Here is a 22243-nt window from a genome sequence, read left to right on the forward strand (position 1 = left end):
CTATCATGCATTCCCAACGTTCATGTGACGCGTCCTCAGAGCAGGTCTTTAGAAATTAACGTGACGTGTGTGCGAGTTGCAAAAAGTAAGGGCCGCAGTGTGATCAAGTCAGAATGTGACATCAAAACCCGGCCTTTGTCTCCAGCTACTGAACTTCTCCTCCGCTGTCACCCGCATGTGGGCCTGTACCCCTAACCCACCTCCCCGTTTGCCTCGTGGTCCACTCTTTGCCTCCCATTTGGTTCGCTGACAGTGCCATCTCCTGGCCTGGACTGAGAAGTGCTGCTTGATGTTCTTCTGAGCCGAACTGAACATCTCGCTGGTTTCCAAGGAGAGTCCCACACTCTGTCTAAATGTCACTGTCACCAGTTAGTAAAGAGCGATGGAGGTGACGGAAGTCTCTTAACACTAGAATTACCAGAGTCTACGAAAAAACTCGTTGATCCGGCCCACCTTAAAACCGTTCTCACCTCTCTTTTGTCTTCTAAATGTGCCGATTAAGAGGAGCAGCGAGCAGCCGGCTATTCCATCCCCCACCGTCGAGAACGTTCACTAAGTTTTCCCAGCTCATGCCTTTTTTGATTATCTGGGAGTGACTGAACTGCTGGATCTTTAGAATGAAAATAATAGATCGCTATTTGGAATACATGCATTTCATGCGTGTTCCGTTTCTACAGTAATCTGTGTAAACACATTGCTAAAACAGAAACTTTTTCATATTTTAGTAATAAATGTTACAAAATGTAGGCATAAACTATAGAATCTGTGAAACCTGAAGTCCAAACATCAAATAAACATTTTCACAAAAAGTTCAAGGATGCTACAACAGCTTCCGTGGCTTAACGCTACGGTTTGCTGACTTGGAGCACCACTGCCTTACTGTGCCACAGAGACGCGAGTTCGATTCCCAGCTTTGAAGAAAGTGTTTTTTTTTTCCTCAAACAGACATTGAATTTATAAATTGGTATGCACTGTAAATCGTTATCTTTAAAATGTCAATCGCGGTTATTTCTGTTGATTAATTCATGCTTTTTTACTTAGAGTCAGAACAGGAGCTTTTTCTGCTTATTTAGCTTCTGATGTGACTCAAACAGCACCAGTATAACTTCACACCCAACCTGACGCTGTTTGTTTTCAAATAATATTGCATTACTTCGACGATGTTTTCTGATTGGTACTATTCGCGTCATAAAATGATTTCTTCAAAACGTCACATATATTTGTCTCTTTCTTTTTTTAAAATGTGCGTTGAGGCACTCAGCAACTGGCCACCTGCATGTTCTTGCGCACACTGAATAAGACAGCGCTATATGCAATCATCAGATTCAAATGTTAACAGTTATATAGCACAGAATGGAAATCAGCAGTTCTTAGCATTGCAGCACGCAAGCTGTCATATCAACCGCCTACTGTAACTTGCTTTCTTTTTTCTTCGGTTATAGTCTTGAATAAAAGTGCACTTGTTTTGTTATACTTTTACATCAACATATGTTCCTGTGTTTGAACTACATGGGCATGCTCAAAAAATACACGTATAATGCCACGAAAAGTGCATGCAGACACTTCAGTTCACAAGCATTGGTACGACAATGCAGTCACGAGTACACTGCAGAGCTTTAGCGCGTCTTTATGTGAAAACAGCAGTGTCAGATGGGGAGTGTCTGATGATTGCATATAGCGCTGAAGTTACTGCTCTTTACTATGCTTTCCTCTGCATGTCCTGGAGTACAAAAGAAACAGCATACAGCAACATGTGGGGACTGGCAATACTGGGGGGAAAAACACGCGGTCGTATGTATCGTGATACACTGCAGAACTATAGAGCATCTTTATGTAAAAACAGCAGTGTCAGGTGGGGGGTGGTAGGGATGGATCCTGAACGCGACTGAGACAATGAAAAGTGAATTTAAAAAAAAAATAACGCACGTTTCCGAGTGTAAGAAAGTTTTATACGCAAAGGCCCCGGGAAGGTGACCATTAACCACAATGACATGCAAGGGTTAAAACCAGAAGGACTAAAGAAACTTTTAACTAAATTCAAAATTATAGTTTACAAAAATCTACCGCATATACCCACGTATAAGTCGGGTCTTGAAACCTGAAAAATCGATCATAAAAATCAGACCCCAACTTATACGCCTGTTCAAAACTGCGACACTTAAATTTTATTTTATTTTTTTTACATCTTCTTTTCTTCTCCAATCTCTCATCAGTTTGTCAGACACATCAAATTTTGTTGCAGCGGCACAGTTTCCAATTTCTTTCACCACTTCAACGACTTTTAATTTAAAACCAGCTTCTTATTTTCTTCTGATCGAACACTCCATCTTAGATAAGGGATGTTCTTACGATAAAGGGGTATGAGGGGGTGAGATACAAAACACACAAATCAGTGCAAACGTCACTTCAGAATAGTGCGGGTATCACCGTGTGGTCACTTAGGCACAATACATAGAAATAAAAAGGCTGTGGTTACTCTCTCAGGTAGGCGTTAGCATATCATAACCTCTTGGACCAATAGTGTGAGTTTTCCTCATTCGACTTATACAACTGACATTATAAAATACCAGAAATTATACAGTAAAATCAGGTCCTGACTTATCCTAGGAAATTACAACTAAAAAGTAATTTCTTAACACTAGTGTTAACTAACTTAACACTAGAATTACCAGAGCCTATGAAAAAACTTGTAGATTCGACCCACCTTAAATCCCATCTCTGTCTCTGTCAGCGTCTTTTGTCCTGTAACTGTGCCGATAAAGAAAAGCAGCAAGCAGCCTCATGCCTTGATTATCTGGGAGTGAAGTGCTGGAGTTTTAGAGTGGAAATAATAGATTGTTATTTGGCACACATGCATTTCATGTGTGCTCCGTTTCTACAATAATCTGTGTAAACACATCGTTAAAACAGAAACGTTTTTCATATTTTAGTTGTACATGACAAAATGTTGGCATAAACTATATAATGTGTAAAGTCTGAAGTCCAGAGATCAAACAAACACTTTCACAAAAGGTTCAAGGACAACACAACAGCTTCTGTGGCATAGTGGTAAGAATTGCTGACTTGTAATCAAGAGTCCCCGGTTCGATCGCCACTGCCTCCTGTATTTGCTGTTTTCAGTAGTGAGCTGCTCTTATTGTTAATATTATACAATACGCGCATACATTTGGTTTGCGTCTGTAACAGACGGTGTACATTTATAGGACTTGTAAAAGTTACTGTTTTATTTTCACTTTTATTCTCTCAGTCACAATTGCGATACATGCTACCGCCCCAGGATCTTTCGCTGTTAGTTTTTATCTGAAACTGGGAATAACTGTAGATGTGAGTGGTGTTTGAGGCAATGGAACTGGACATTCTCTGATCTGGGGGGATAAAAGCTGACACACAAACGCTGCTGAATCTGCCTTCTTGGTATCTCACCGTCACTTGATTTTTTTTTTAATTCATTTTTATTGAGTGTGCGCATTGCAACAGGTACGCATGTCGTAAATGTAGGAAGGACAGTCCTTGCGTGTGTGTGAACTGTTAACATTTGAATCTCATGATTGCATATAGCGCTGAACTGACCGCTCTGTACTTTTCTGTACTAGTGAATTTCCCCTTGGGATTAATAAAGTATCTATCTATCTATCTATCTATCTATCTATCTATCTATCTATCTATCTATCTATCTATCTATCTATCTATCTATCTATCTATCTATCTATCTATCTATCTATCTATCTATCTATCTATCTATCTATCTATCTATCTATCTATCTTTTCTTTCCTCTGCATGTCCTGGAGTATGAAAGAAACAAAATACAGTAACATGTGGGGACTGGCGTGATCGGGGGAAAAAAAAAACACACGGTCACCGATTACAAGCGCAAGACGTTATGTGAATGAATATGAATAATGTTGCATCCGTGTCACAATGTTTTCTGAAATGTACTATACAGATCATAAAATGAATAATTCCAAATATCATATATACCTACAGTATGTCTCTGTTTTTCATAGACCATAAGGCGCACACTAATTCAGAGTGAGCAGGAACACTCAGTAAAATTGAATAAAAAAATCAAGTGACGGTGAGATACGGAGAAGGCCGATTCACCAGCTTTTTTTGTGTCAGCTTATATCCATCCACATCAGATAATTTCCAGTTCCATTGCCTCAAAGCACCACTCACATCTACAGTTATTCCCAGTTTCAAATAAAAAGTAACAGCGTCAGATCCCTAGGGCGGTAGTATGTATCATGATTGTGACTGAGAGAATAAAAGTGAAAATAAAACAGTAACTTTTACAAGTCCTATAAATGTACAGCGTCTGTTACAGACGCAAACCAAATGTATGTGTGTACTGTATAATATTAACAATAAGAGCAGCTCAAAACTGAAAATGGCAAATATAGGAGGCAGACGGGATCGAACCAGGGACTCTTGATTACAAGTCAGTAAATCTTACCGCTACGCCATGGAAGCTGTTGTATCGTCCTTGAACCTTTTGTGAAAGTGTTTGTTTGATCTTTGGACTTTAGGCTTCATACATTATATAGTTTATGCCAACATTTTGTCATTTACTACTACAATATGAAAAACGTTTCTGTTTTAACGATGTGTTTACACAGATTACTGTAGAAACGGAGCACACATGAAATGCATGTGTTCTAAATAACGATCTATTATTTCCACTCTAAAACTCCAGCACTTCAGTCACTCCCAGATAATCAATCAAGGCCTGAGGTGGGAGAACTTTGTGCACGTTCTGCGACGGTGTGGGGATGGAATAGCAGGCTGCTTACTGCTTGTCTTAATCAGCACATTTAGAAGACAAAAGACGTTGACAGAGAGGTGCGATGGGATTTAAGGTGGGCCAGATCTACGAGTTTTTTTGTAGGCTCTGGTAATTCTAGTGTTAATTGTGCAGAGAATCTGAATCTGAGGCCTGTTTTCGTCGCCTGAAAAAAATATCCTGTTTGGTTCCTTTCGTCCGCAGTGCCCATTTTGTTTTCGACACTGGCACCACCACTCTAGTAGAATTGTGTTGACAGTTTCAATGGAAACCCGTCCCAGAATTCTCCAGGACACGAGTTTGTGACCTCAAGCAAGTGATGGTAGAAAGCTCATCCCCTTCAATTCCAGATTCTTCGAGCTTGACACGTAACAAGCTTGTGTGTTGCATTTGTCGCCCCTTTCCTTTTGAATTCCTGGTTACGAATCCCTCGCTCTCGTGTTTTGACTCATTTTGGCTTTGACGATTCTCAGATTTGACCTCAGCACTTTCCTTGACTGTCGTGTCTTCTGGTCTTTTTAATTTTTTGTACCCCCTCTCTCTCTCTTTAGTAAGAACATAGACAAAGAGCCTGGCACATTACTGGCTTAAACACCGTCATGCTAATCAATGGAGTTGTGCTGGTATACCGTTAGTGCAAAAGTACAGAAAAGAAAAAAAAACAAATTTTAATATGCTGCTGTACCTGCATTTCGGGATTTTTGTTACTAGAAATAAATGTTAGCTTTCCTCTCAATCCCCCTCTCCCTTCCCCCCTATCCCTTTTTCTCTTCTGTTTCATGAAGTCGAAACAACATTCTTCGACACGAGAGGATATTCACAAGAACCCCAAATCCCTTCATTGCGTCAATGTGATTGGAACGTCACGGGTGACACCACCTCCTTCTTAATGCTTTGATAAGATTGGGATTTTACAGGATACCACCGCTCTCTGTAATAATCATAATAATGATATTGTCATTGTACAGGTACAACGAAATGTAGTTATCGCTTACCCCATAGGGTCAGAGACCCTGGAGCAATTGCAGATTAAGGGCCTTGCTCCCTTCTGGCAGTAATGGAATTCGAACCGGCGACCTTCCTTAGCCTCGGAGCCACGACTCCACCTAACACAATCGGGACTTCAATAAGGTGCATAGTTTGATGCGATCAGGTGCCATACCGAGGATGTGGCGCACCAGAAAGGCGAGCAATTGTGCTGCACATCGCCGAGGCTGGAGTAAGACGGGGATTAGGGAGTTATTCGTTACTTGTTTCACACGCCTTTTGGTACCGATACTGAGGTCTGAAAGCTGACATCGATATCGAAGTCAAAATGTTAGTACACGATTAGTGCAGTCACTTGATGTGACTTCTGTGGAGGTGGGATCTGTGACCTGGCCAGAACTACCCAGAATGGAATCGCAGAAGAAAATTGAACATCCTCTCATAACAGAAATAGTCACAAAGCCAGAATCTCCGATAGCAGACCCCTTAAGTAACCTTACTTAAGTAAAAAAATAAATAATTAAATTATAGGATGAATAACATTTGACAAACAAAAGGAGACCATTCACTCCATCAGGCTCGTTCATTTAGCTAATAGCTGATCTCTCCCAACATTTAAAAATACATTTTAATCATAATACATCTAGGATAAAGGGGTGGGTGAGGTTGCAATGAGGCCTGGGGCCTCCAGGGGGGCTTATTGAGCCAAACCCTCCACTGCCAGGTTGACCCGTAAGTACCTCAGGTTCCTTAACACAGGCTTGTTACGAGCTTGGGGTCAAGGGAGGAAAGGGGACTGGAGGGGGGTGAGAGGTAAGAGGATGTGGGAAGTGGACCACAGGGGTAGATAGGATCTCTGTCTTATAATAGGTAGACCCCCACCTAAGGGGAGGTGCAGGTCATCTTAATGTTATCATTATTATGTGTCAACGTCTTCTGCGATGCCAACATTGTGATTTAATAAATTGCCCTTTTCATCTCACTTGGGCCCTCCTGGGTTATGTAAGCCCCCACAGTGATCACATTATGTTTGCCCATGGCTGTCAATGTAAAGTTTTCAGATGCACCAGTGCTTCCCCCTACTGGTCAGAGTTGTGGCGGTAACACACAAGATTGCGATGTATTTTGCTCCCCCTGAGTGAGTCACTAGTAGGGGCATAAAAGCTACCACTGTCATCATGTACACCAGTGGAGGGCTTGTCAGAGTTAGTTGGGCTAAGTGGATTATGGTGACACATGCATGGTGAAGACCACTTCTTGCAGTTGCATTGAGGTTGCCATTTTGTGAGACTTGGTGCTTCAGATCAGTTACATTGTTTCCCACTGCCTCTTTGTTTTTCACTGTTCCAGCACATGAGTTCTCGTTGATGATCACACACACACACACACACACACACACACACACAGTGTCTGCATCTCCCTCTCCTCTGGTGACCTTTTGGAATTTCCAAGACTGTGGCTGCTCTCCTTTTTCAAGATTGTTCTTCTGATTTCCAGGGAGTGTTTACTTGTGTCAGAGAATCGCTTATGCTGCGGCTGCAGAGTTCCTGAAATGCACCGCACGCTGGCAAAGTGAACTGATGACTGTGTGGTCTGCTCTAACCGCTAGCAGATGCTTGACGCGGAGTCAAATTAAACTCCAGTGTGCATGCTCTTCTCGCTCCTTCCACTGAGTGCTCCTGGATACGCCGGCCAAACATGTAAAGGCCATCCCAGGACTGTCTTGTCTGAGCTAATCTCCTGAATGCAGGATTGTAGCTGCCTGATATTTTCCCTTTGTTGGTCCCCATTCGTTGTAAATATCAGAATAGGAGTGGATGACACAGGAGGGTCACATGAACGCTCCTGACATTTTCTGTTCGCTGCCTACCGAGCTGAGACTTCCACGCCAGGAGACGTCGGCTTATCCAGTAGCTGGGTTGGTACTGTGATGGAAGATAATAATACATGTTTGTCATTTCTCTTTCAGTCCTTTCCCATCTGAAGATACAGCAGAAAATGAGGATGACGTGTACAGGAGCCTGGAGGAGCTGGCTGAGTAAGTCAAACTGTGGATTGCATTGTCACTGCCGGAGGCCGGGCGAGTCCGAGTGTTCATGTCCATCGGACTGATGCTCTCTGTCTGCCTCTTTTTTGATTTGTTTTGTTAGCAGCCTGGTCATTTGAATGTTTTTGATTTTTTAATTTTCAGTGTCATATGTCTCAAAATCAAGTTCAGATTTATTGGTTTGTGTCCACAGTGGTACAGTGAGGTGCCCTCACTAACGGGGAAACTGGGCCTGCTGTGGCAGCTGCTTGAGGACAAAAGAAACAATGAAGGGTTCTGAATGTGAGAAACCACGTCAGTTAACGTTAAGGTAAAGGTAGAACACTCCATTAGCAACTGTAATCGGTTAATTAAGAGAGAGGCCAGAGTGTAAACCCGCTGCCACTGACACCCGGGCTTCAGACTTGAATCAAAGAAAAGAAGGAAAACAAATAGCAAGGAGCGAGCGAGCGCCCGAATACTCCTGACAGAAGCCATTCCCATTTATTCATTATCCAAAGCGACTTACAAAAGAGGTCTGCATAATCGAGTAAGCATCAGTCTGGGAGACTGTTAAGCTACCAAGTAGCGTGGTGGACAGCAGGACTTGAGGGACCTTCAAAACTCCATGTTATTTTAGAAGAATGAAGTGGACGAGACTGGCGAGCTTTGTTGGGCCTGTCCTCGTCTAGATTGTCCTAATGCTGTTCTAATGTTTGGGAACAAGTGTGACAAGACAGATTTGACAAAGTCGATCACCACAAGTGAACTAAAAGGCACTATACACAACTGTCAAAACACACCCATGTGCCCGCTTACACCTGATCAGGCCTCTCCGCGCAGCAGCTGGCACAAAGCAGGAGGCACTCCGTCCCCAGCAAAATGCCAGCGAGTTACAACTCCTTGGTTACAAAATCCTAGCAGCTAATATCACACAGAAATGCACCAAAGAAGAGAGTTGTTGGAAACTGGGAGACCCAAAATTCCCATAAATAACTGCCCTCTAGGGTGGGATTACCGTCAAAAACTCGACTAGAAACAAAAGGGGGCCTGAGGAATCTTAATAAAAATTAATAGATTTATCCATCCATCCTTTTTCCAACCCGCTGAATCCGAACACAGGGTCGCGGGGGTCTGCTGGAGCCAATCCCAACCAACACAGGGCGCAAGGCAGGGAACCAATCCTGGGCTGGCCGCCAACCCTATGTTTAACAAAAATGCTGTGTAACACAAGAAGCTCCTTAGAGCACAGAAGGAACTGCCTGAAAATGTACGGCAATCCGCCGCAAGCAAAATCGCAAGTCGAAAACAGAGCACAGGTTCAAAGAAATCCAGGAAATCACAAAAGCAAAAAAGTACAGCAAAACACAAGTGACCCCTCCACTCCTGAGTGCATTTAAAATGAGCCGCCTGGAACTCTGGGAGGTCCCCCAGGTTATAGTGTGGAGGGCAGTTCTTGGCACTGACTGACAGGTGGCACTGCCTCTTGGGGAACCACCCCTGTAACCCATAGTACATAACATAAGCTACTTAGAAACAAAGACATAAACCACGAATAACAAAATGAAGGAACCACAAATAAGAGAATCCTGGCTGCAACAATCCAAGGTTCTTCGAATGGAGGTGGGCAGCTCGTCCCAGCAGCCAGGAGACACACACACACGAGAAGAGTCTTCAGTAGAGCTGTCAGGTCGGACGCCGCTCACCAGTTTATTTAAAGAAGACAAAAGCTAACATTTGATTGTCACAGAATGGTTCTTTGTTGGACCTCCGTTTTCTTATTTGGCCCCGTGTTACTTACAGCCGGACCCCTTCACAGTGTAGTGCTTTTGCTTTCTTTTTCTGTCCCACTGCTCTGCACTTTGATCTACAAGTGCAGCTTCTCTAAACGTTTTCCCAGTGCCCTGAATATATCATTTTGTATCCGATTCTGTCCCGTTCACTCTTAAACTTGAGGGCGCTAACTGTCATTTAATGCTAAGAATGTGAATTTCGCCTTGGGATTAATAAAGTATCTATCTATCTATCTATCTATCTATCTATCTATCTATCTATCTATCTATCTATCTATCTATCTATCTATCTATCTATCTATCTATCTATCTATCTATCTATCTATCTATCTATCTATCTATCTATCTATCTATCTATCTATCTATCTATCTATCTATCTAAGACCTTCTCATTACAGCAAATAACTGACATCATTCTGATTTTCATTTTATTACAGTGCTTTGTCAGCAAACACGCAGGGTCTCACAGTTAGCTTCATTCTTACGTGGCTGCTGTCTTGACAAGTGACTCCTAAAACAATGAGGTGTAACTAGAACTGTCACGATAAGGGGTTGGGGTTACAGTGATGTCTGGGCCCTCCCTCAGCATATTGAGCCAAACCCCTCCCTTAGAAATGATGCCCAGGTTGACCCCTAAGTACCTCCTCCACACAGGCCAGACAAGCTTGGGGTCAGGGACAGAATGTTAGCAAGGGAGGGCCGGTGGAGTTCAAGAGGGAGGGGTGGGAAAAAGGACCACCACATGCACATCACGATAACGGCTTTTATATCCTTACGAGTGACTCGGTGGGAACAACATACGCTGCGACCCAGTGTGTCACCACGACAGCTCTGACCAGTAGGGGGAAGCAGTGCTGCATTTGAACACATCGCTTTGATAGCCACAGGCAAACATACTGGGATGGTCATGTTGTGCCCTTCCAGAACCCAGGAGGGCACAACATGAAAAGGGCTGAAAAATGAATATACACAGGGGTGGGCCTGTCTGGAGAAGCCCATAAATAATAATGATAAATGACCTACAAATCCTGGTCCTTTGGGGGGTCTACCTATTACAAGACAGAGACCCCATCTACCACTGTGGTCCTCTTCCCACTCCTCCTCTTGAGCCCTGCCAGCTACTTTTTCTCCCTTGCTGACATTCTGTCCCTGACGCCAAACTCGTCTGGCCAGTGTTGAGGAGCCCCCAACCTAAACTTTTAATTTAAACCTCTGGCAGTTAACTGCTTACCTTTTCACCATTTTAGGTCATTCATTGCATTTCAACTGATTAAAACTGAGGTGTTCTAAAACTTTTGAGTGGTAGATTTTATATATACTGTATATATATATAATAATTCATTACATTTATATAGCACTTTTCTCAGTACTCAAAGCGCTATCCACACAGGGAGGAACTGGGAAGCGAACCCACAATCTTCCACAGTCTCCTTACTGCAAAGCAGCAGCACTACCACTGTGCCACCTATGAGGACATAAATATATATATATGTATACAGTACTGTGCAAAAGTTTTAGCCAGGTGTGAAAAAATGCTGTAAACAAAGAATGCTTTCAGAAATATAAATAATGATTGTTTATTGTTATCAGTTTACAAAATGTAAAGTGAGTGTACAAAAGAGAAATCTAAATCAAATCAATATTTGGTGTTCCTACCTTTTGCCTTCAAACCAGCATCAATTCTTAGAGGTCCACTTGCACAAAGTCAGGGATTTTATAGGATTCTAGTCAGGTGTCTGATCAACCAATTCTACCAAACAGGTGCTAATGATCATCAATGTCACACGTAGGTTGAAACACAATCATGAACTGAAACAGAAACAGCTTCAAACTGGGTGAGGAACAGCCAAACTCTGCTACCAAGGTGAGGTTGTGAAGACAGTTTCATGTCATGGCAAGATTGAGCACAGCAACAAGACACAAGGTAGTTCTACTGCATCAGCAAGGTCTCTCCGAGACAAAGATTTCAAAGCAGACTGGGGTTTCAAGATGTGCTGTTCAAGCTCTTTTGAAGAAGCACAAAGAAACGGGCAACGTTGAGGATCGTAGACGCAGTGGTCGGCCAAGGAAACTTAGTGCAGCAGATGAAAGACACATCAAGCTTATTACCCTTCGAAATCGCAAGATGTCCTGCAGTGCCATCAGCTCAGAACTGGCAGAAATCAGTGGGACCCAGTGTGAATTTCCCATTGGGATTAATAAAGTATCTATCTGTCTGTCTGTCTGTCTGTCTGTCTGTCTGTCTGTCTGTCTGTCTGTCTGTCTGCCTGCCTGCCTGCCTGCCTGCCTGCCTGCCTGCCTACCTACCTACCTACCTACTGTCCGGAGAAGTCTGGCCAGAAGTGGTCTTCATGGAAGAGTTTCAGCCAAAAAGCCATACCTCCGACATGGAAACAAGGCCAAGCGACTCAAGTATGTACGAAAACATAGGAACTGGGGTGCAGAAAAATGGCAGCAGGTGCTCTGGACTGATGAGTCAAAATTTGAAATATTTGGCTGTAACAGAAGGCAGTTTGTTCGTCGAAGGGCTGGAGAGCGGTACAATAATGAGTGTCTGCAGGCAACAGTGAAGCATGGTGGAGATTCCTTGAACATCTGGGGCTGCATTTCTGCAAATGGAGTTGGAGATTTGGTCAGGATTAATGGTGTTCTCAATGCTGAGAAATGCAGGCAGATACTTATCCATCATGCAATACCATCAGGGAGGCGTATGATTGGCCCTAAATTTATTCTGCAGCAGGACAATGACCTCAAACATACAGCCAAAGTCATTACGAACTATCTTCAGCGTAAAGAAGAACAAGAAGTCCTGGAAGTGATTTTATGGCCCCCACAGAGCCCTGATCTCAACATCATCGAGTGTGTTTGGGATTACATGAAGAGACAGAAGGATGTGAGGAAGCCGACATCCACAGAAGATCTGAGGTTAGTTCTCCAAGATGTTTGGAACAACCTACCAGCCGAGCTCCTTCAAAAACTGTGTGCAAGTGTACCTAGAAGAATTGATGCTGTTTTGAAGGCAAAGGGTGGTCACACCAAATATTGATTTGATTTCGATTTCTCTTTTGTTCATTCACTGCATTTCGTTGATTTGATGAAAATAAATGATTAACACTTCCATTTCTGAAAGCATTCTTGGTTTACAGCATTTTTTCACACCTGCCTAAAACTTTTGCACAGTACTGTATATATAGTGGAATATTAGGGGCATACAACACCCCAAACCTGGACACACACAGGCACAGAGACACAAGTCCAAGGCAACACACGTGTTTTTCTCATGGGGCAGCGCTTTTCCGTGCCTCCCACTGCAGAGCACAGTACCAAAGTACCAGCAGTAATGCTCAGTCCCTCCTTCTTCCTCCTCCTTCTCTCATTCTCTGCCGCCTCCATTCTTCTCCCAGCAAGCTTTGTCCTCCACCTTCCGACTCTCGCTCCCAGTATGACATGAGGCAGCTCCTTTTTTTCCACTCCTGGGAGTGCTCCATGTGGTTCATCAGGATTACCTGGAATCCCTCCTAGGTGTGGTGGAAATCCATTGAATGGCTCCTAGAAATTTGATTCTGTTCATCTGGACAAAGTTTTTAAGTGGGAGAAATATTTCGAGACTTATCCAAGTCTCTTCCTCAGTCTCAATTGACTGCAGGTTTCCCCAACCTTATAAACAGTACCTTTGCTTAATCACAGAGACTAGCACCATTGACAAATGGCCAGTTGATCAGTGAGTTGTCCACTGATTAGTAGACGTGTGAAGAAGTGGAAAAGAGGGCTCTATCATCCAATCCTGGAACACCACCGAGCCATTGGTTCAGATATATGGATGACACCTGGGTGAAAATCAGATCTCAGGAGGTACCACAGTTCACAGACCACATCAACGGGGTGGACAAACACATCAAGTTCACCAGAGAGGATATGAAAAATAGCAAGCTAGCCTTCTTAGACTGTGAAATTTCCATCGTCAACGGGGGACATTTGAAAGTGGATGTGTACCGTAAACCCACACATACAGACCAGTATCTAAGGTTTGACTCTCACCATCCACTAGAGCACAAACTAGGTGTCATTAGGACTCTACAACACAGAGCTAACACCATTCCCACAGACTCAGAGGCCAGGGAAGCAGAAGAACACCACGTCAAAAAGGCCCTGAGTAAATGTAGATATCCCAGCTGGTCCTTTGTCAAAGCAGGGAGGACACCTAAAGAACGCTCCAAGCGATTCATGAGAGAGGAAGGACATCCACTGCCTAAGCGAAAACCCTTAGTGATCCCGTATGTGTCAGGAGTATCGGAACAGCTGAGGCACATTTTCTCGAAACACCAGGTCTCAGTGGCTTTCAAACCCCAAAACGCGCTACGCCAAAGATTGGTCCATCCCAAGGATCGGGTCCCACGGCACAAATAGGGTAACATAGTTTACGCAGTTAAGTGCCAGGAGGAGTGCCGTGAATTGTACATCGGGGAAACCAAGCAGCCACTGGCTAAGCGCATGTCACAACACAGAAGAGCTTCCTCGTCAGGCCAGGACTCCGCAGTCTATTTACATCTACAGGATAGTGGTCACTCCTTTAAAGATGAAGAGGTGCACATCCTGGACAGGGAGGAGCGCTGGTTTGAGAGAGGAATCAAGGAGGCCTTTTACGTGAAAAAGGAACGACCATCTCTGAACAGAGGAGGGGGCCTAAGGGTACATCTGTCGCCATCTTACAATGCTGTGATTGCAGCCATTCCTCAACCCTCTATGAATGGTTCACATGTCTACTAATCAGTGGACAATTTACATATCACTGATCAACTGGCCCTTTGTCAATGGTGCTAGTCTCTGTGATTAAGCAAAGGTACTGTTTATAAGGTTGGGGAAACCTGCAGTCAATTGAGACTGAGGAAGAGACTTGGATAAGTCTCGAAATATTTCTCCCACTTAAAAACTTTGTCCAGATGAACAGAATCAAATTTCTAGGATTTCCTTACCTGGATTATTGAGCATGCATCAAGACATTGAATGGCTCTGCAGCTCCCCCTGGCCGCCCTCATGGAACCCAACTGGGCTGTGCCAAACTCCAAGTCCTGCCATGTCCTGCTGGATTTTTATGGTGCCACAGCTGCCCTCTAGCATCCCAGGGGAGGTGCTGGCTCACCAATGCTCTCTCCCCTGGTCCTTCCATTTCATTGGTGCCCTTGCCAAGTAATGGCCATGGCCATGCATCACTATATATATATATATATATATATATATATATATATATATATATCATACTAAATCAACAGGACACACATTCAACTGGGACAACGTAAAAGTAAAATTTAAGGCCAGCACTAAAAGTGCCAGAGAGTTAGCCGAGTCTTGGCTATCAGATGAAAACGCCATCAACAGACACTTGGACATAAATCCAACATATGCTAACTCAAGAAGAACATGTACATAATAAATAAACTATACAACCCCCCCCCCCCCCCCCCCCCCCCGATCATACGGACTTAGTCACCTCCCCCCCACTTAATGTGTTACTGTATATTGCCTTTGATTCTTGTAAGTCTAAGCATTATCCTCTGATGAAGACCCCTGATAGGGGTTGAAAGCTCAGGAATAAAAAGTATTTTATGATACGTGATTCATTTTTTCTCCCTTCGTGGATCTCCAGCTGCAAATATGCAAACCGTATCACAGACCTTCTCTTCCATTCATATATATATATATATATATATATATACTGTATATATATATATATATATAGTGGTGTTGACCCTTTGACTTCTCTGTAGGCCACCAATCAAGGATTTGAACTTAATATGTGCTGCTAAAGGGAGCCAATGTAGTGATCTGAAGAGAGGAGTGACATGTGTCCATCTGTTCTGAGCCATCTGCAGCTCATTGGTGACATGTGTTGGTACTTCTGTCAGCAGAGAGTTGCAGTAGTCCAGCCATGACAAGACCAAAACCTGGACCAGGTGTTGTCCTGCATAGTCTTGTCAGATACGATCTCATCTTGTCCGTGTTGTACAGAGTGAATCTGCAAGATGGAGAGACCATTGCAACATAGTCAGTGAAGCACAGCTGCTCATCAATTGCCACCCCAAGATTGTGTGCTGACTTGGCAGGTGTGAGAGACAATGAGCTGAGCTGAACAGAGATGGAGTGCTGAATAGAAGAATGAGATGGGATAACAAGAAGGTCCATTTTTGCCAGGCTGAGCTGGAGGTGGTGCTCCTTCATCAAAATCAGTGAGAGGTGCCCGGTACACCCTTGACATTTCTCCTCAAGTGGACACACGGTAAGATCTGCCCAAGAAGAAGGCCTCGAGGCTAAACAGGTTTAGTTTTCTGAGTCCGTCACAGTCAGTCCACCACAGCTCTTCCTAAAGCTGGCTACCTGGCCAAATTGAGTATTCGGGAGAGACATCATCAAGAACCGTATGGTCATTCTGTTTGGGCTCCAGAGAACCAGTGTGGAGACAGGAGAAACTTCTAGAAAGACGACTCCACACTGCAACACTTCACTGATGTTTATGATAGAGGGGCCAAATAACATGTGAACGCCCACCTCTTTGACTGTCAGACTTTGAGAAGCAAGACTTTCAGGTCTGATGAAACCAATACTGGACTGTTTGTCCTCAAAGTGTTCAAAGTTCAAAGTGTTACATCTGGAGATAACCAGGCACCACTCATCACCTGCACAATGCCATGCCAGTAATGAAGCACAGTGGTGGCAGCATCAGGGACTGGGAGACCAGACAGGATCAAGGGACAGCTGAATGGAGCCCCAAGATGGTTCAGTGGCAACTGGGCAACAGTTAACTCAACAAAAAGACAATTCGGCGACATCCTTTACCATTTAGGTAATAGTTAGGTTCAAAGAGATATTTTAATGATATTTAAATGACAACGTGATTTAAAATGTTGAAAATAAATTTATATAATTGACAAACAAACTTTATTCTGCAGATGGAACAAACTCTATCTTACATTATCTTCTGCAACCAAAATTGCTAATCCTTTATATAAATTGCATTGATTGTAATCATATGATAACGTTATTTAGAATACAAAAGGTGACCTGCAAGTACGGCTTAAGGAATATCTTTACTCTCAACGTATTGGGATTCTCATAAAGCAGGTGATTCTGTGAATTATCCGGCGCCCTACGTTGTCATTTAAATATCATTAAAAAATCTTTTTGAACCTAACTATTACCTAACTGGTAAAGGATGTCGCTGAGTTGTCTTTTCGCCGAGTTGTCTTTTCTCCAAATTGTCTTTTCTCCAAGTTGTCTGTCGCCCAGTTGCGCCTGAACGATCCAAGATATCCTTAATGAAGATCCACTCAAGACCACGCTGGGCCTCCGACTGGGCCAAAGGTTCAGTGACCCTGAGCACAAAGGAAAGACGACATAGAGAAGCTTAGGGTCAGCCATGTTCTTGAGTGTCGCAGCCAAAGCCCAGCCTTGAACCCAACTGAACATCTCAGGAGAGACCTGAAGAAAGCCGTCCACTGGTGGTCTCCATCCAGCCTCACTGAGCTTGAGGGGATCTGCAGGAATGAATGGCAGAAAATGCCCAAAACCTGTGACGTCAAACCCAAGAAGACTCCAGGCTGGAAAGACTGCCAAAGGGGCTTCAGCACAGTACTGAGTAGAGGGTCCGAATACTTGTGTCAATGGTGTATTTCAGTTTTTTATCAAATTAACTTGCAAAAAAGTTCTCAAATTCTGCTTTTGCATTGTCAGTCTTGGGGTGTTGAGGGGAGAAATGAATTTAAATGGTTGTGCTGTAGCCTTTTGCTAAAATCAAACATGTAAAACGTGAGGGGCCTGAAGACTTTATGCCGGCGCTCATGCACTGCAAGTCCAGAAATGGACAAGAGGATTTTAGTTTGATTGAAAGAGCAAATGAATGAGTGAACGAAGGTTTGGACGACGAGAGTTGCATATCGTCCTGCGCCGGGATCAAATGTAGCAGAATGTCTCCAATGGGAATCGCTGAATCGATATTAACAACTACTGGAGCGACCGGATTCAGGGACCAAAATACAATTACCGATGAAGCTTAATGGAGCCGTTTTTTTTCCCATAATGCTCAATTAATAAATAATGAGCGACTGCTAAGTCTATCAGTAAGGATTATTTCCAAGCAAGTCTGTTAGAAAAAGCAGTCGCACGTTTCTGTAACAGACACCGAAGTGCAAGGAGGCAGTCGGGATCCACAACCGTGAATTTAAGAAGTAAATAAAGCGCCCGAAAACTCAACGCGCAAGTCCTTTAAGAGCTTTTAAACGTCGCTTACTGACGAGATGGACTCCGTGTTCACGTGCTCTAGTGGACGGCCTGTCCCCGTCTCCGTCGTCCTCATGTTAGTCCCCATCAGTGAGGATAGGTGATTGAAACTACGGAGACGCTGAGTGCTTGGATGGGCTTACAAAGCATGTGAGATCCAAATGAATGAAATCTGTGACAATAGAAATCGACGTCGTTTCAAGGCGTTTAAAATCAGGTCTCCCTAATCGGTTGCAATGCTTGGCAGCACTTTAATGAAGCTTAATTAGCTCAACAGCAGCTTAATCACCAAAGATGACAGTCAGCCTGTAGAATAAAAGCCTGATTAGAGTTGAAGTGGCTCATTTATTCTGCACGTGGAAGGAAATTAGCCTGCTGATCTTTTGATATTTAAGACAAATGGGAATGTTTCTGCGGCTCATGTTGATATTAAAGGAAATTACCGAAATATTTAATTTGATTTACTAATAGTATAAAACATGATCCTGCATAAAGCCACAGTGGCTGATGAACTGTAATCGCTCCTCCAGAGAGTTTCTTTGAAGTCAAATTCATTGCGTCCCTCAACGTGTTTAGGAGGCGACTGAGAAGTCCGGCTGTTCTGTGGATATCCGTCTGATTCTTCGTGGACGTTTTCAGTTCTGTGGATGTCTGTCGTATCAGTTGATCATTTTTTTGTTATGCTAGCTTTATAGCTCTTCACTTGTGGTGATCAACATTTGTACCCTTGTTCTGCTACTTTGGTTCAAAGCAGACTCCCAGACTGATGTTACTTGTCTGTGAGGAACTCCTTTGAACAGAAGAAATTTGACAGACGAGAGGAGACCATCCAGTCCATCAAGCCCGTTTGTTTAGCTACTGGCCAAGCTGTCCCATTTGTAAGCTGATAACTTAAACTGTCCTTTGTACGTCACTTTGGATTAGAGCTTCTGCTAAGCAAGTAACATGTGAATGTATTTACAGCATCTCCCAATAGTTGCTTTGCATTTTGAACTTCTGTTGGCAAGAACTTTGCGTCAAAAGCTCTCACATAATCGACACTCATGTTGTGTAACGCTCTGCGTCAGAAGTCGGTGCACAAAATCTTTGACTCCGACTCCTCGAGTTGTGATGCCACCAAATGGAAATCCATCCCCTCGATGTGTAGTTAGACTCCTAAATTTACCATGTGGATTGAAAGCACACGACACACAATATACGAAGCATTCTGTCACCGCCAACGTGAGTCATCAGGCTGAAATCAAGAAAGTCACCAGGGACAGATCACGGCTGTTCTTGAGTGCGTAACACATTGACTGCTGGACCATTTATTATATTATAAATAGCAAAACTCGTAAAGAAAACTGTAAAGTTTTATTATCAACAGTAACTCTGTCAACAATGGAAAGAAATTGTTAAGGAGGTTAGCGAGTGCAAATATAAACCTTTGACGCACATATTTAGGAAGTCGCTTCACCCTGGTTAAATTCTGAAGGACTGGAAAATGGCAAATGGGATTAAAAAATAAAAATGGGATTAATAAAGTATCTAGCTATCTAAATATTATCCAGTTATATAAAAATCAGGAGTGGTCTCTAGCCCGTGACTTTCTTGTATACTCAGATATGGGGATGGATATTTGAGGAGTAAACCGCAAGACGATGATTACATTTTGATATTATGGACATTAAAGAACCATCAACAGCAAATCAAATCACATTAATAATAAACTGCTCAAAACATGAAAGGAAGACTTTTGAATGAGAGTATTGGATCAAGTCAGTGACACTAGTGGGCCATTGATCTGGTCAGTGAAGAAGCAGAGGGGCTTCTTCATCAGTTTCAGCTGCTTTGGTGCACTTTGGCAACAATGAGACGACCCCCCAAACAGGAATGAATGGGTTAACAGCTGGAGGCTACTGACATTTTTCCCGTCCTCATCTGTTTTGTCACTCATTTTGCTTTTGGCTACAGTCAGTGTCACTACTGGTAGCATGAGGCCATATCTGGACCCTACAGAGCTAGCACAGGTAGGATGGCACATCAATACCATGTGGCATTGCCAGAAGGTTTGCTGTGTCTCCTAGCACCGTGTGAAGGGCATGGAGGAGATTCCAGGAGACATACAGGCAGTTCCTCTAGGAGAGTTGGGCAGGGCACCTCGTAGAAGGTCCTTAACCCATCAGTAGGACCCACCAGTATCTGCTCCTTTGGGCAAAGAAGTATAGGATGAGCACTGGCAGAGCCTCCAAAATGACCTCCAGCAGGCAGGCCAGCCACGGGTGTGAATGTCTCTGAGCAAACAATCAGAAACAGACTTCATGAGGGTGGTCTGAGTGCCCAGCGTCCTCTAGTGGGCACTGTGGAGCTCGATTGGCATTTGCCATAGAATACCAGAATTGGCGCCCTGTGCTTTTCACAGATGAGAGCAGGTTCACCCTGAGCACATGTGACAGACGTGAAAGGGTCTGGAGAAGCCGTGGAGAACGTTATGCTGCCTGTCACATCGTTCAGCGTGACCGGTTTGGTGGGGGGTCAGTGATGGTCAGTCTGGGGAGGAGGCTTATCCATGGAGGGACACACAGACCTCTACAGGCTAGACAAGGGGCACTGCTGGACTGCCATTAGGTATCAGGATGAAATCCTTGGACCCATTGTCAGACCCTATGCTGGTTCCTCCTGGTGCACGACAATGCGCGGCCTCGTGTGGCGAGAGGATGAAGGAATTGATACCATTCACTGCCCAATGCTCACTCACCTGACCCCTCTAGGTGGGACATTATGTTTGTGTCTATCCGACACCTCAGCCTGTCTAGGAGCTCAGTGATGCCCTGGTCCAGATCTGGGAGGAGATCACCCAGGAAGACCATCTGTCGTCTCATTAGGACGTTGTCGGGGGGGGGGGGCATACAAACTACTGAGTACCATTTTGAGTTTTGGCTAGATGGACTCGCCTGCCTGCCCCATCATTTTTTCCCTTTGTCTTTGAGTTCAGCCCTCTCTCTGTCGGTTGATCTTTTTCATTTCCATCCTTTGGTTCCTCACACATCAGCATATCAGTCCGTAGCAGTAGAGAGAACCTGCAGGATTTCTTTTTCACATTGAGATCTGATGTGTTTTCAAAGTGTGCCTTTAATTTTTTTGAGTAGTTTATATTGAACAATTATTATAAAAGTAAAGTGGAATAAATCCGACTCTGCAGCTGCATGAATAAAAGGTAAAGTACCACTTAGCGGAAATAGCCCAAACGTTCATAGAAATCTACATTTTGTACCGAATACTTGGATGCAAAATTTAGTTGACCTTAGTGAAAGTGTTCTCAAGTTATTGTATTTACACACACACACACACACACAATTCCAAAAATAGTATTTTCGGACTCATGGAGGTCTAAAAACGTTGAGATTCATCAAAATCTCGAAATGGAATTTGTGGAAGATTCCAGTACTTTCTCTATAGATAGATAGATAGATACTTTATTAATCATACTTCATATATGAGAAAGTCAGGGAGGTCTAAAACATCGAGATTCATCAAAATTTCAACATCGAATCTTTGGACGATTACAATGCCTTCCCTGTACTTTGTATACAAGTCATGTCAAGTTGGGGAGCCTGCACTGGCACAGTGTGTTGCCGCACCCACTACACGTCGAAACAGCTCAAGATTCTGGTTGGCAACCCCCCAGGCAGACACGCAGTCCAGTCCCACCCTCCAGAAATGACCCTCTATCTGCCGCAGCCAGATACGTGGTGTTACGTGGGCGACCTCTTGGCCTGGTCCAGCCACTTGGGTCCCCACTGTGTATAATTGAAAGTAAAAAGGGTGATCAATGCCCGGCCTCATGTGGCGAGAGAATGAAGGAGTTGATACCCCCCACCCCATGCTCACTCATCTGACCCCTCTGGGTGGGACATTATGTTTGGGTCCATCTAACGCCTCAGCCTGTCCAGGAGATTTGTGAATTTCCCCTTGGGATTAATAAAGTATCTATCTATCTATCTATCTATCTATCTATCTATCTATCTATCTATCTATCTATCTATCTATCTATCTATCTATCTATCTATCTATCTATCTGTCTGTCTGTCTGTCTGTCTGTCTGTCTGTCTGTCTGTCTGTCTGTCTGTCTGTCTGTCTGTCTGTCTGTCTGTCTGTCATATAGCACCTTTCATATCTATCTGTCTGTCTGTCTGGGCAGATCCAGGAAACTGTAGGCCAGTAAGCTTAACGTGCCTCACAGGAGAACTAATGGATGGAATTATTAAGGAGAAGATGGAGCAGCACCTGCCAAGGACAGGAGTTTTACTGAACAGTCAGCATGGGGTCAGAGGAGGGAAGTCGTGTTTGACTAACAGGCTGGAATTCAATGAGGAAACAACAAAAGGATACGAGTGGAGCAGATG

The 22243-nt window shown here is 43.6% G+C and overlaps 1 protein-coding gene across 2 annotated transcripts in view; it reads left to right on the forward strand.

Annotated features, from left to right (window-relative positions):
• vav2 (vav 2 guanine nucleotide exchange factor) overlaps nt 1-22243 on the forward strand; it is a 522340-nt gene that overhangs the window by 356042 nt on the left and 144055 nt on the right. For both annotated transcript variants that reach the window (XM_028809081.2, XM_051931588.1), the window contains one exon: nt 7738-7806. In XM_028809081.2, coding sequence (XP_028664914.2) covers nt 7738-7806 — 69 coding nt within the window. The remainder of the gene's footprint in view (nt 1-7737; nt 7807-22243) is intronic.

This window comes from Erpetoichthys calabaricus, chromosome 9 (assembly GCF_900747795.2).
Source record: "Erpetoichthys calabaricus chromosome 9, fErpCal1.3, whole genome shotgun sequence".
Lineage (NCBI taxonomy): Eukaryota > Metazoa > Chordata > Cladistia > Polypteriformes > Polypteridae > Erpetoichthys > Erpetoichthys calabaricus.